Source organism: Ascidiella aspersa, chromosome 2 (genome assembly GCF_963924565.1).
Source record: "Ascidiella aspersa chromosome 2, kaAscAspe10.2, whole genome shotgun sequence".
Classification (NCBI taxonomy): domain Eukaryota; kingdom Metazoa; phylum Chordata; class Ascidiacea; order Phlebobranchia; family Ascidiidae; genus Ascidiella; species Ascidiella aspersa.
The window spans coordinates 5,785,417-5,801,059 of record NC_139448.1 but is presented as its reverse complement, the minus strand read 5'-3'; the positions used below and the strand labels follow the sequence as shown (position 1 = coordinate 5,801,059).

At 34.1% G+C, this 15,643-nt stretch overlaps 2 protein-coding genes across 2 annotated transcripts; both read right to left on the bottom strand.

Moving 5' to 3' along the window:
* Positions 1-538: 538 nt before the first annotated feature.
* Positions 539-5,883, bottom strand: LOC146163312 (ATP-dependent Clp protease proteolytic subunit 1, mitochondrial-like). The gene is made up of 5 exons (XM_083380440.1): positions 5,839-5,883; positions 2,448-2,703; positions 1,663-1,850; positions 1,175-1,280; positions 539-824 (listed from the first exon to the last, which is right to left on the bottom strand). Exons 1-5 carry the CDS (start codon positions 5,881-5,883, stop codon positions 715-717), a joined length of 705 nt encoding a protein of 234 aa, XP_083236566.1. The 3' UTR covers positions 539-714.
* A 1,228-nt stretch (positions 5,884-7,111) lies between these two features.
* Positions 7,112-13,534, bottom strand: LOC146163311 (kelch-like protein 23). Its single transcript, XM_083380439.1, has 7 exons — positions 13,508-13,534; positions 13,196-13,346; positions 12,560-12,777; positions 11,766-11,853; positions 9,086-9,250; positions 8,241-8,394; positions 7,112-7,217 (listed from the first exon to the last, which is right to left on the bottom strand). Exons 2-7 carry the CDS (start codon positions 13,308-13,310, stop codon positions 7,112-7,114), a joined length of 846 nt encoding a protein of 281 aa, XP_083236565.1. The 5' UTR covers positions 13,311-13,346; positions 13,508-13,534.
* Positions 13,535-15,643: the final 2,109 nt, after the last annotated feature.

Below are 15,643 nucleotides of genomic sequence, written 5' to 3'. Positions count from 1 at the left end.
TCGGGAGAAAGTATAACAACATATGGGTATTTCATATTTATACCCAATTGTGCTTCAAGATGCAGTTTATTTATTGCAATAACATAGTCCAGTGAATGCAACTGGTGTTCCGCGAAAGATCGTCAGATGTTACGGCAGAAACGTATTAGTTTAATTAATACACCTCTCTTTCATGTAGTGTGGTTTGTGGCTAAACACAAATGTTTAAAACTTCTATTAGTTCCAAATGTTTAAAAACTTTTATTGGTTGGAAACAACTCGTAGGAAATGTGAAACAAAAGTTACACACAAACCGCGGTTCAGTGTAAAGCGAAAACGATTTGTAAAAGTTGGAACATTTGTTTGAAACTAACTTCGGGTCAACGTAATCACCTAACAGCAGGTTTTTTGTCGCTAGATAGTATATAGACATGGATTGCTTTGGTAAATGTAGAACTAAAATTGCTGTAAGTTTGTTGAAAGTTGTACAAAATCAGGCATCTATATTTTTGCATAATTTTCTAACCATATATAAAAACTGAATGTACTTGTATCAATATGAAAAGTAATCTTGTTTTATTCCTTGATAAATAGTAAAATATAAATAAAACAATGCAAACAAACGCGTAACTAGTAGCAGAAACAAGATGCTGGAACCTTCCTTAACCAGATACTTGACCTGTTAGATATAGCTACAAGGGTAGCACTTTGTTTGGCCTCAATTCAGCCAAGTGCTCACTTTTTCGGGCTGGGAATATCTAGGTTGTGTTCAAGCACAGTGTCGATTAAACCAAACTCTTTGGCCTCATATGGGTCCATGAAATTGTCGCGGTCCAGCGCTTTTTCTGGCAAAGCAAATAGTTTGATTAAAGTTGTTTTAAACCGCATTAGACTTCCTTTTTCGGTAGGACATGTCAATTAAGGAAAAGCAAATTAAAAAAAATTACTGTTGAAATACTAGTTTTTATATTGTAAAAAGACGGTGTAAATATTTTTTTTCGAACACTTTTAATTTTCCAGTATTTATTTTCATAGTTCAACATATGAAAACAATTTTTTGGCCAGAATTGACACCGCCATTTGCAGTGAAACTTGTTTTAAATTAAGTTGTTTTAGATGTCGTTCTTTTTCGGATTTTAAAGATTTTAAAAACAGAAAAAAACTATTTTTTTAAATACGAAAAAAAGTTACAAACCTATTGCATCAAAACTTTGGCCTGAGTGTTTCACATAAAGTTTATTCAACTTTTCCTTTACTTTTTTAATTTCATTCGCTTGAATAATAATGTCGGAAGCTTGGCCCTGTAAAAATAAAAATCAGATACAAAAAGTAGTAATACCAGTATGAAATAGAAACTTAGGCTTTAAGCCATGAGTCTGCAATCTTTCACAGTCGCTGACCAAATCAAACTCAGCCAGTTCTCTGCTCAAGTACATTTCTAGTAGCAATTTTGTTAGAACAACATGTAGCTTTTAAGCATTTTATATTATTAACTGTTAATCAGGGGTGAAATTTTATGCGATCCAATAGAAATCTGATTATACTTAAGGTAGTAACCCGCAAACAGCGAAAAAATTTCGTTAGTTTTCAAACTTTTAATTTACAAGGAGATTTCACTAAGTGGTCACACACAAAATAAAAGATGCACATATTTATCATGCCCATATGTTACACTTTTATTACCTGTGCTCCACCTAATGGCTGGTGAACCATGATCCGAGAGTTGGGTAGAGCGTTGCGCATGCCTGGGGCCCCTGCCGACAAAAGTAGCGAACCCATACTGCAGGCCTGGCCGACACACCAGGTTGCCACAGGACACTGGATCAGCTGCATTGTGTCGTAAATTGCTAATCCCGCCGTCACGGCACCACCTGCAAAAAAAAAACAAGTAAACTGTAATGTTACTTTCTGAATATGGCAATGGAATGAAAATTTTGATATAAGTACAATAAATTTTTCTGTATTTAAAAATAAACAACAGCATCACATAAGAAAAACATTTTAACTGCAACGTTACGCTGAAGATGGCAGCAGAATGACAATTTTGATACATAAATACATCAAATTTTTAGAGATTTAAAACCAAAAAACAGGGCAGTGTTAAATAAAGTTGTTTTTCCAAACCCACAACTAGAAAAAATACAGACATGCTTTCAGCAATTTTGAATTATGGATGGTTGCCTTTGTCAGACAAAATATATTAACATTATTATTATATATACTACCGACCATGAGTGTTGTAACATTTGAACTATAAAATTGTAAAAGTATTTGTTTCCATTCATATATCCAACAAGATTTAATATTAACAACATTGGATAACCTTTAATATGAAAGTCGCTGAATGCCAAAATGATACTCAAGCGGCACTAACATGCTAAAAAAGCGGAAAGGATTCTCGTTGAAATGAAGAAAAAAGGCGAAAAGGTAAAGCAACCTGAATATAACAACACTTCAAACCACCATACCAGGACTGTTGATGTACATATGCACCGGCTGCTTTTTGCTTTCTGACTGTAAAAAGAGGAGTTGGGCCACTATAAGGCCAGAAACAAAGTCATCAACTGGTGCCATGAGGCAGACGATGCGCTCCTTCAGCAGACGAGAGTATATATCGTAGGTCCTTTCGCCTCGTCCTGTTTGTTCGATGACAAATGGTACACCGAGTGGACGACAACATTGCGACGACGAACTGATAGAACGCTGATTTGGGGCGATGCGACACTGTTAATTTTAGCAATTATATTTAGAATGGCTTTTTGACCCAATCAACAATCAAGTTTAATATTAGCTTTTTTTAATCCTCCCACAATAATCAATATATACATTATTAAGTAATAACTGATGACAACAGTGGTTGTTGAAATGTTTTTACACAGTGTTCACATGCCTTACACATCAGGGCTTTATTTTTTGTCATGGTATTATTGAGGCCATAATTGTCAGTGAGAGAGAAAAAATTTTTTATATGGAGTTTTATGGACAACAAAATTGACTTTTTTATATATTGTACAATTTACATTACACTCAAAATATAATGCATAAAGGTATTGACCTTAAACCTGTATAAAAGCTGGTCCCTATCTTGAAGAAAACTTTTCATGAAAAGTTTGAGGTAGAGCAGTATCAAAAAAATTGGTAAAATTAGAGTATTTACTGTTTTCTTAAGTATAAACAGTTAAGTTGACTTGTTTTGTTTTTAATGGTTGCTATTTGCAAATAACTCTCAATAGAATGTGCTAATCAATCATAACAGTTTAAAACATATAAATTTGTGGTCGCTGGTCTAGAATTCTACCACATTTTCTTCCAGGGATTTATATCTCTAACATTATTCGAGTGAGGGTGCTAATTTTTGTGGGTCAAGTATTACTATTATATTTATTACCCCATATTTATTTTTTCCTTGCAACTTCATTTTTGACATTCGTTTCGTTACTGTAAAAAACAAATTTGATCTGGACTTGTCATAGTAATAGCTCAGACTGGGACTTAATTTTCATAAATGACTTGACTTAGACCAGTGTGCCTAATTAAGTTGGGTCTTCTGGAGTAGTCAACATGGTTATATTTATTGAGATTGGTTCAAACCAGAGCAAGACTTCCACAAAATTACCAAACTACCAAAAATAAAAATAATCGGCGCTCTTTTGCTTATGTACGTCAAAAGTTATGCAAAAAAACAAAACAAAATAATACCGCATACCACAACGCATATTGTTTGGGTTAGGGTGCGGGTTAGCGTTTGGGTGAGGGTGGGTCAAGTAATATTATGTTTATTATTAATAATAACTTGGCCCACGCTTAACCAAACGCTAACCCCCACCATAACCCAAACAATATGCGTTGTGGTATGCGGCATTTGAAGAAAGTTAATTTTTATTAATGTTTACGTACATAAGTAAAAGAGCGCCAAATAATATACCTTTGCCGAAAAAATGCGCTGAAGCAATTTCACGCTGCTCATCTTCAAAAAGCTGCTTTTAGGATTCTAAGTAACACTAATTTCACCAGTTAAAGTACTTATTTTCTGCTAAAAATTGCGCATTTGTATTTTAAAAGTTGTACAATGAAGATTTTTAAAAAGTCCACAACATGTGAACAAATTTCACAGCTAATTACGTCAACACTGGAAGTTGGCCGACTGAATACTTGACAAACCCAAGAACATTTTACCGCGGTATTTGACATCTCAACATTTATCGTGCTGTTTGTTCTAAACCAGGGGACACCAAATTACGACCAACCGACCGGATCTTGCCGGCCGTTTTAATTATTCTGGACAGCATTATGTTTCATAGATGACCCTAATATTGATACTAAAAAAGAAAACAAATATTCATTTAACGATTTTTTTTGTTTTTTGTATTTATTAAGTCAAGTAAGGTTAACACAAAGTTTTATTTTCGACCCGTGACCTCCAAACTGAAAAATCCCTGGCCCGAGACCGTCAGTCTTTTTTACGTATAGGTTTGTAGCATCTTGCTCCATAATGTTACAGGTGTGGGTTTTGAGCACAATGAAGGAATATTTATTGCAAATAAACCAACAAACGACAAACAGTACTTACACAGGTACTTACGATACATACAAAAATTACCTTCGTGTACGTACGTAGCGATCTGACCCCAGCTAAGTGAACAGTGGAACTGCTAAATTAACGATTTACAACATTTCTTATATAGCCTACATCGGACAGATGTGAATAATTACTAATTCAAACGCGACGGGAAATTAGAGTGACAGCATGAGCGATTCAGCCGGCAGGCTGTTCACAGAATGGAGAGAGTTGACGGGGTCACAAAGTTCCAAGGAATTCGCTACACAGGGTTAAAATCCCGTCGTCGCCACGTCAGCCTGCTGTGTGTATTCTTTAAACACTTAACATATTGCTATACTCGTGTTTCGTAAATTGTTTAGAATTTCCTGTATCGTTTGACGCAAAAACGGCGTTCACACCAGCTATGCGTTTGGCGACGCGGCGACGAAGTGTTTTTGTCTTGCAAACACAGCGGGATAGGAATGGATCATCTTGTACTGAACAAAGGCTTTGCCAAAGTCAAAAGGGCACGAAAAGTAACGGTTCATAACTTATGTGTCCATGGTTATTTGCGCTTTTGGACGCTTATAGCCAAATAAAGTGGGTCAGTGTGCTTGACAGAAGGAGTATATTAAACCCCACCCCAGTAAAGAATCAAATAGTCATGCATGTTTTTTATTTATTAAGACAAATATCTTAGCAATGTGAACAATTTGTTATTAAAGCCCAGTAAGGATCTGCATTACCTTTGCTACATATGAACCTCGTTCTTTTCATTCACTGTTTTGTTAAATTTGTTTTTGTACATATTCAATAAAGCAAACAAAGCTTTTGCACATTTTCATGTTTGATAAGCCAGAAACAGCATAAACATTGGCTAATAATACAGAACAAAAAATATAATGAGGTAACAGAATACCATGAGTACACACAATTAACACTTGGAATATAAAAAGTACAAAAAAGCATATAAAAATACAAGACACTAACACAACACCAGGAGCATATGAAATTGAAAACAACTAGACTGTCCAAAAGTGCACATAAGCATACAAAAAGTGCAAGACACTATACATTAGTATATGTTAAATTGAATTGATTGAAACCGAACAAATATAAAAATACCATCTTCTGGTATAGCTTCATCTTGTGTGAAATTAATAATTGGACTGGAGGTTTGGCGAAAGTTGCCAACAGTCCTATGAAAAATCACAGTTGTCAACAGAGCACATTAAAAAAATTTCTATTAATTTTAAAAATCACACACTTTATGCCTCAAATGCTCTTGCAAAAATTTAAGAGCCTCATAGTGCTCTCACCCTGTAAATTTGCAGCAGCAGCACCACTTTTTTGCGCATTTTCATTCTTCCTCTTTTCTTTAGCAAAGCGGTCTCGCAAACTCTTCCAGCGCTTCATGCAAGTTTCAACTGCAACATTGATAATCGTGTCATGATTAAAATAATTTACCGGGTATCAAGTCTTATTTGTCTGGCCAGTTTGTTGGGCAATATGTTTCCACACATTTTCTTTCCGCTTTTGATCCTTGTACTGGCTGCTACCAGAATCATATATACAGGGAGAATCCTGAACCAATTGTATCAGCATTTCATTGAATTCCATTGTTTTTTAAGCAAAAGTTTATCTTAACAAAAGTCTACAACACAACACCAAAATAATTAAATCAAACCAACATTATTCACATTTCATCGTGTCTTTTATTCTTCTTGCGACACTTTTAAAAAAAAAAATATTAGGGAAAGACAAACTGTACCCTTACCATAAATAAATATTACATAAACCTTCTATCCTCAAGCAAACCAGCTTAAAACTACGAAATTGTCCCGTTGCAACAAGGTTCTGCACACAGCTCTTCAGTCTGCAAGTAGTGCGGCTGACGGAAAAGTTAAATCTGATTTAACTTTGCCGTCAGCCGTTTCAAGCTAAAAAATCACGCCGTCACGGCATGACGCCGTCTGGTGTGAATACCCCGTCGCTTGCCGTCGAACGCAAAAACGCGCCACTTGCCGCCAACCGCGTCTGGTGTGCATCTTGCTTTAATCGTGGAGTCAGATCGCGTTCGTTTACTTAAGTTTTAAGTATTGGTCAAGTTATTTATAAACAATAACAATCTAAGTTTTAGTCATTGCCAAAAAAATTCAAATTCAAGTCACGACTTTTGAATGCAAAACAAATATTAAAGACAGTCTGACTAATATTTTAAAGAAAACACAACAATCAATGAGTAAGTTAACATTTATTGCACTTCATAATAGGCTTAAAAACAGATTTTACTCAATTGTGTTGAATTAAAGCACACTAATTTAAGACCAAGATATAAGTCATTTGACTAAATAACTTCGGTCAAGTCATTGGAAATCAGCGACTGAAGTGCACATAAGTCACTAAGTCATTGACTTAAGTCATTAAAACACCGAGTTTAGCCGCATGTGCACAGGTCTACAATCAAGGATGTAATAATAAAGGAATTCCATGTTCAGCATTAATTTTTAGAAAAAACACATTTATCGCCAAACAAGACGAGATTGTTAAGCATTTTATTCAAATATACAAACGCTTTTACAATTCCTTAGTTTAAACAGCAACAATATAAACGCATCCAGCCAAAAGTTCAGATCGACGAAAATCGGTCCATCTGCCATCTTCTGGGTCGAAAACTTCCACCGTCAAGCTGTTACATCTGTAACCATAGTAAAAATATGCACATTGCACACACACCATCTGTACACCCATTCAACTTGTCAAAACAAACGTTTACCAGTCACCTAAGATATTGATTTGGGTAATTTAAAGTGCAAATAAAATTCTTGCACTGCCTGTGTTATTAAAACCCCACAACTTATTACGTAACTGGATTTGATGTAAAGCTGAATGTTTCGTAGTTTACTGAGATACAGGCCTGCTCGTGACAAGCCGAAAAGCTACGTTAACACATTGCCGATTGCTTTGTAGGGGGGTTGATTAACGCAATTTTACTAAGTGTTCCCTCTAAGATGCGCAAATTGCGCAATAAGATTTGTCGTTTGCGCACCTATACATTATTCTCAAATTAGTTTAGAAAAGTTCTGAACACAGCAGTGGAGTGTTTGACAATAATTCATGATCATGAAACCGAAATGCATTTTGGGGGACGAATATTTTTAACACAACCTCATTTTTTACGTGATTTCTGTGCAGATAGAGCTGTGAAGTCAATTAATGGCCCTCACATGTTAGCATATTCATCTTGAAAAATGCGAATGAGCGAGTATTTTGCGAATCTAGATTGTGTGCTAAATTGGACGTTTTGTCAATTTAACCAAAAAAAATCGGATTGCGCGGCCGCTTTGTTGCCATATTCTTGAATGTATTACAACACAATTGCAGTTACACATCAACTTCTTTAAGAATATTTGTTTTATGATGTCACGCTTTATGACGTCATCAAAACTCAGACTTAAAATATTTTTGCGCACTACAAAAAATATTTGCACAGTTGGAAATTTTCTTAGAGGGAGCACTGGCAAAACCACATATAGCTACAACAGTATGGAGTTAAAACAACTACAAAACGTCAACTTTTGTCATAACTAGGTCTAACTATTCGTAACTTTAATTACTAAACTGCAACAATCTTTGTAAACTGAACAGTCGAGCCTATGTGCTTTTGATTTATTAAAATGTATTTAAACTAAAGACTTATCTTTGTTGCTCTATTTCTTACCCTCCTACGGAGTATATTTTTCCCTGCAGCACACAAACTGCGTGGTTCTGACGTCCATGGTTCTGACGTCCATGGTTCATGGGTTGGATTTTGCACCACGCGTTGTTTCTGGATTCGTATCGTTCCACCGTAGGCTTGCCGTCCGACCACAGATCTACAAAAATATGTAGATAAGCGAACTTCGTAGCCAGTAAACAATCCCTTATTACAGTGCTCCTCAACCTTTTTCAGTTCGCGACCCACTTTCAATGCAATTTTTATTGTGTGACCCAAAATGAGGTATGACTAAATTGTTTAGCAATAATTTAAAATGCAACTTACTGAAAAAAAGATTAACTGTTACATAAAAACTGCATCTTCTACTGGCGTATACGTACTGAAATAGTTAATGCGACAAAACGCATCTAAATGTTACGTATTTCTTACTTTGTTGCACAAATATTACGTTATTATAATGCAACAATTTCCCGATGTGATACAAAACTGTAACATTTAGAAATGCTTAGCGACCCAACTTAAATAGCAGCTCAATCACCAATGGTTCGGAAGCACTGCCTTATTAGGTGCTCTGGTCTTAAAAGTTGACATGCTAGTGTCCTTAAAATCTAAGAATATGATTACAAGCTAACAAAGTACATTTTCACATAAAAGAGTGAAAAATTGTAATAAATCAACCATTTCCCAAAGCACGCTGTAGAACTTTTTAGACGAAGTTATGTACACAAAATCACATTCCCACAACCAAAATTTTCTTCAGTTTTGCCAACAGGTTGCGCAAGATTGAGGTGTTCCATGGGTCCCGCACTTTCCATACAACTAATTAAAGACAGTTAAAAAGTGTATACCATTGCTTCCGCCAATTGCGTATATGCTCTCTCCGAGGACAACAGTAGCCAGGCCTGATCTCGGACTGCTGAGTGACTTGAAAGGCGACCATCCAGTATTTGTTAAACGCTCGCATGAATCGAGTCCGGCCACCCACTTGATTCCACCAATCACGACCAGCGAACCTGTATTAAAGTTTACACAAACAGTTTTTCATTCGCTAAAAAATCGTTGATCGTTAGAATATAGTGTCAGATAATATAAAGTCGATAAAAAGCGATAAATTCTTTTATTTCACCTGTCAGTCCTTACAAAGAATAATTCCAGATATTATTTGTATACATATGGACTGACTTTTAATTCTTTGCAGAAAGATTTTGATAGAATTTAAGTACAAAACGTAAAAGACAAAAATCAGTGTCTTTATTTTCATTTTTGTCTCTTCAGTATATTGAATTTTAATAGAACAAGTTTTTCAACTAAGCAAAACGAAAGAGAAAAAACAAGACACTCTCCTATGGTGAAATGTGTTGTTACTACAATCAAACAAAAAACACAGTTTAGTTTTCCATGGAAGCATTGCGCAGGTAAAATATTAATTAGAAGTCAGTACGTTTTTGTAGTAAAATTAGTTTCGGTCTTTTAACTTTCATGCGTTACCAAATTGGAACCCTACTCAATGGTAGACATCCCTCATATAGGTATATCAATATTTAAAATTTATATTGTTACTACTTTCAATTAGGGGAAGTCGGAGACAGACTCAGAACTCGATGAAAACGGCACATTTGGTGTGAGTCGGAGTCGAGACTATGGAGTCAGATTCGGGTTCATTTTCGGGAGTCGAACTCGGGTTGATTTTACCCAATTCCACAGCCTTGCTTTTGATAGCAAGAATGTAATTTGTAATTAAAATATACTATACCTGGTAGCAACAGCATATTTATGTAATTTGTAAGTTGTTCAGTCAGTTTACCATTGTATTCGACCATTGCGTGTTGAGATCTCGGCTGCGACAAGTCAGGGCCCTTGAACCAGCGGTTAGCGTTGGGGTCGTAGATTAGGCAAGATGACAATTGTGTGTCTTGTCCCCAGCCACCAGTTATGTAGATTAGACCTGGTTTGGTGCATAAATATCAAGCAAAATCCAAATAAAAATACATTGCTGTGCTTTGTGTTGTCAAACAAAAACGCAACACATAGCAAGCAATTTTTGTTGTGCAAAATGTAGATAAATAACCTAATTAAAAACACTTTTTTTAACTCAAATTATTTGTTCTATAGAATTAAGTCAAGCCAATTAATTTGTCCGAAAGACTTGAGCCAAGTAATTTGACAACAGTGACTTGAGTGCAAAGGCATTGACCAAAGTCATTACAACACTGGAATCGGTCTCAGCATAAGAGACCACATAAAAAAGTTGTTTTGTCCGTTGGTTGTCAAGCATTTTTTTTTTGCACAAACCGAAGTTGCAATGATACTGCATAAGTGGTTAGCAAACGCTTATTACACGATTGTTTACTATTTATATGAAAATCACCATTAAAAAAGTCTAACCATTATGAACAGCACATGCTGCATCATGTCGGCGTTCTGGCATATCGGGCAAACGGAACCATGTCTTATTGGCAAAGTGAAACACTTGGCAACTGTTCATATTAGAGGCAGTTCCTCCAAATGTAAATATTCGATCGTTGCATTTCACTATAGTAGCCCCATTGGCACCAACAAGCATATCCTAATCAAAAAATAAATACAAACGCTGCTAGAAACTGCTAAATTGATTTGACTTGATAATTAAAACCTTAAAAAACAATAAAATAATTAAATAAAATATTATAATAAAACTATCACTAATAGACATATCAGTTATACTATAATACTAAAATTTGTCTTTTTTGATGATTTAATACAAAAAAGAGTGAAGATATACTGGCATCCTCTGGTAGGTTTTGGTTGAAAAATCATGTAGAATGCATTGTTTTTGTGATTTAATGGTTCCAAGTTGTAAGACGTTTGTTGACCCTTAAAAAAACACACTTTTTTTAAAATATATATTTAACAAACAGAATTTTAAATCAGCTGCAACTAGTTTTTAATGATTCTACATGCATATCAATTTTGAACCCTTTTATCACACAAAACCAGTCTTACAAAGAAATCATAAAATTCACTTATAATGGTATATTTTGCTTGAAAAAAACATATAATATTTAATCGAAAAGAATATATTTAACTCAATGTTTTATGAAAATAAAAATGTCATTACAGGCAACAGTGAACACATTTAACAGCAACTGACTTATTTTTACTTAAAAACTAAGAACACTGCCCACACCAGTATTGCCTTGACAATATAAAGTTAAACAAGACATCCTAAAACATATATACCTTGGTGTTGAGGTTGTTGTGGAATGTGTTGTTTCTTCCCTAATTCCATAAAAAACAAGAAAATAAATTTGTAAGTTTTTTAAACAGTTAACAAATGATTTTAGGTCATTTTTAATTTTTTATACATCCTAAATAGTTACCTTGTGGCGGATGCTGTTGTTTGAATGGAAGTATTTTTTTTGGTTCTTTAAGGCAAGGTACATGCAATAAAAAAGGTCAAATATTAATCATTAATTACTATTACGAACAAATTTCAGAACAAAAACGGTTTATTTAGTTATTCTTCTAAAAAAATATACCAGGTATTACCTTTTGGTATCATTTGCTTTTTTGGGAGGAAAGATTTCATTGCTGCCATAACAGCAAGGCAGCATTGATGATTTCCAAGAACCAAATCCTAAAATACCTATTGTTTTATTTTTTTATTAATTCTGTTAAAAGGATCAGTTTTCAGTTTTTGAAGCCTCAAAATTTGTTAATATATAATCACAAATAAAATAATATAAACTTGTAGCAAGTTATTGTATTTAAATACTAACCTCTGTAATAACGGTTGAGTTCAAAAATTCACCCGAAAAATTTGAAAGATCAAGTTGCGAGAAAAGACTCACAAATACAGGTTTGCGACTGGGTTTGAAATTGATCCATTGGATTATTCCAGCAAACACAATTTCCTCTTGTTTCTAAATTAAATTCATGTTGGGTCTAAATGTCACCACACATTTTGCTATAATAATTTTCTAATATATGACAGCGAACTACTTTGCTGACGTTCTAGTAAAGGTCCCACAAAAAATATAACTTTTTTGTTGTTTCTAATTAGCTAAAAGTTGTTGGGGCCACTGCAGTAGGCAGTAAGAAAGAATTATTTTAACATAGAATAGCACTATGTAGAATATATGTTATTACACAAAAACTAATTCTTGTACAAAATATTAATATTAAAACTTTATTGTTAAATATAATGGTTAACCTACAATCAATTTTTCTCTAGCTTATATGAGGGTAAAAGAGAATTTTTATTACCACTTTCAATCTATTATGTAAATGGATTTGATTTAAATGTTCATTCATTTAAACAAATTTAATCTATTGTAAGAAACCTTGGTGTTTTTATGCTGAATTATTGCAGACATTGCATTATCTTTCAGTTGTTTAAAATCTTCTTGTTGTACAACAGCTGCAAAGTTGTCAGAAATAACTTGGTTTGCTTTATCGACCAGTTTGGATAAATTGTACCGCTGGGCATAAGCAAGCATTTTCAAGCAATTGTCAACATCCACCATTTTCAAGATGAAATTCGCACATTTGTATTTTAGAACTAGAGGAAATATGTCATTTAAAGAATAAAAGTTTTAAGGATAAGAAAATGCTCGCTCGCTCAGTTTATTTTATTGAGTTGAACAAAGGTTACAGGCTTTAAAATATTTAATCCAATAAATCAAAGTTTTAAATAAGGAAAGTTATTTCGTTCTTTGGTGTATTTACTTTGCATCCATAAATCAGGGTTAAATTGAAGTTAAAAATCAGGTCTTGGCACGGGAGAGAACTAGGGAATGTTTACCATGCGACTGTTGCTGAATAGCGAAAGGCATTTACATGTATTTTGTCTAATGTGTTCTCCCGTTTGAAATTCAGTGTCAATTCAGTAATGGTAACTCAACTGAATCAGTGTTCGATAACAGTGCTAACTAATTTACCATTAAGAAATCAAGATTGTAAGCCAATTTAAAACATACCATCAATCTGTGTATACTCAGCATCCTCCAGTATATCCAAGGCATTTTCAGTTGAAATATTAACAACATCAGTATAAATGTAGTCTAGAACCCTTTCCAGATTTTCATCTTCCATTTCTACTTTGATGACAGCGGCAAACTTCTCTTTTAACTAAACACAAACAAAGGCAAGTAGCACTAAATCCCCGTATTACCAAATAAATTATTGTAGTAGTAAAGTAGAAAATCGTAACTTCAAAAATATTAATGAAAATTGGCTTCAAAATGCAGAGAAAATTATCTCCAATATTTTAACCATGTATGCAAACTTACATTAGATCGGAATAGATTATCAAAATACTTTGGATAAAAAAAATATTCAGGTATGATTCTTAATTTTACAAATTACAAAAAACAGAAAGTTTGTTTGGCTGCAATTATAGTAAATACATTAAAATGAAATATTTTTGTAAGTCAATCAAAATGAGCTATCTATTAGCCACAACACTAAATTGAAACTTTACCGGCTAATAATTTCACTTTAAACAGTTTGCCAGTATACATTTTAAGTCACCTTTTACAAAATCTGCGGTATGCAATGCCAAGTTTTATGGCTGTATATGTGTAATCTTAGTTTTATCCACACTTGAAGTTTGAAATCCTGTCACAACTTAACTACATGTAGGTGGGTAACTTACAAATCAGGTGAGTAAGTACAATATAAAACTTATACTAAATAAATTTAGGTTCATCAGAACGCATACTGGCTTTTTGAAACCATTAAAAATTACACGTGATTTTACCAGAACCTTACTTGTCAAGTAATCTTAGCATTTCCAGTCTATTTTCAACTTCATACTCCTAGATATTTTCGACATCAGCTGCTGCCATATCGCTGTATCCACAGCAATATGATGTTAGTAACCTTTAAATTGAAAACTCTCTATTAAAATTAATACAAGTTTACATTTGACTACCAACTGAACATTAATTACTTACGCCCTAAACCTGTAAGATTGTATAATGACCCAGGCAAAACAGTTCGTGAAACGTGAGTAGCCTACTGACAACCAGTTCCCTATGTTGAATAAATGGTTCCTGTTTTTGTTTGTACAGTAAGTATAAAGTTTCACTTTGGGTAAAATTGAATACGTCATTGCAGATTGAAACTATTTTATACCAGTTAGGATCAATGTGGAAATATTTGAGTCATTTTTTTCTATATTGGAAAATTCGGCATTATTTTTGTTTACATTTTGCAAAATTTTGCGGTGAATCGCTAACGAGCCATGACGATAACCACTCATCCATGTCCGTTCCAAATTAAAAAAACAGCTCATACCAAAGGTAATTTAATATCTTTGGTTCATATTATACCAATAAAATGGTATATGCCCTTCCAATCTGATCATTTAAAGTTGTCTATAGATAAACGCCATTATACCAAGCAAACGGTAAATCACACAAGACTGTTTAATAAGTCACGTATCCTACAATTCTAGGCCATTTACAAAGTTAAATTTATGGCTTTCCTACAAATTTTTGCGCAGTCATTTCAAATGTATTACTGTTAGTTACATTATTAGCACAAGTTTGACCCGAGAAGGCAAGTTTCTTAAAGGTATAGGCTTATTCTGTGATGTCGAGTTATACGTAACTTTATGACGTCGTTTAGGAAAACTGTCATGACCACTCAAACATATATCCCTTTAAAAATAATTCACCGCCAATGCATTCGATTTTAATATCCTTATAATATTTAATTACCTTAAAAAGAAAAAATTGTCGCAGATTTGTTGTTTATGTACATAACATTCAAAAATGTTTCGGCACAAGAATTCAGACGCTTATCCTTGGAGGCGTTGGACTTTTTACCGTTTTGTTTTACTCCTGCAACATTTGTGTTTGATTTTACTGTACAACTCACTTGGCCCACCAGTAAATCTATTTAAAGTGTTGGGCGTAATTGCTAAAGATAAGAAAACCTGGTCTGCGAGTTTGATAAAAAGCTTACGTCAAAAAGTTGAAGTTAAAAGCAAACATGGTTCGGTTTCGAACCGAAACGTTCCTTTTCCATCTTGATATTTAAAAGTTACAACTAACTAAATATTGCTGGGGAGTGCAAGTGCGTCCAGTTGGCCAAATTCGGTCCGCAGAGCAGAAAAGTGTGGCTCACGGGGCAGACTTTAGTATTAGGCCCGCGACACCAATACACCGACGATAAATTTCAGGACATATTGAAATAAAACGTGTCAATCGCAAAGCCAATGTGTGAAGCATTTATCTGCAAATTTACCGGTAACAAGCAGTGTTGTAATGAATTAAGTTAATGATTTGACTGTAGCGCATTTAAGTCACTGTTTTCAAATAACTTTACTTTACTTAAGTCTTTAGAATAAATTGATTTGACTTAAAGCATTTGTCTAAAAATGACTTATGTACACTTAAGCGCCTACACAAATGACTTGA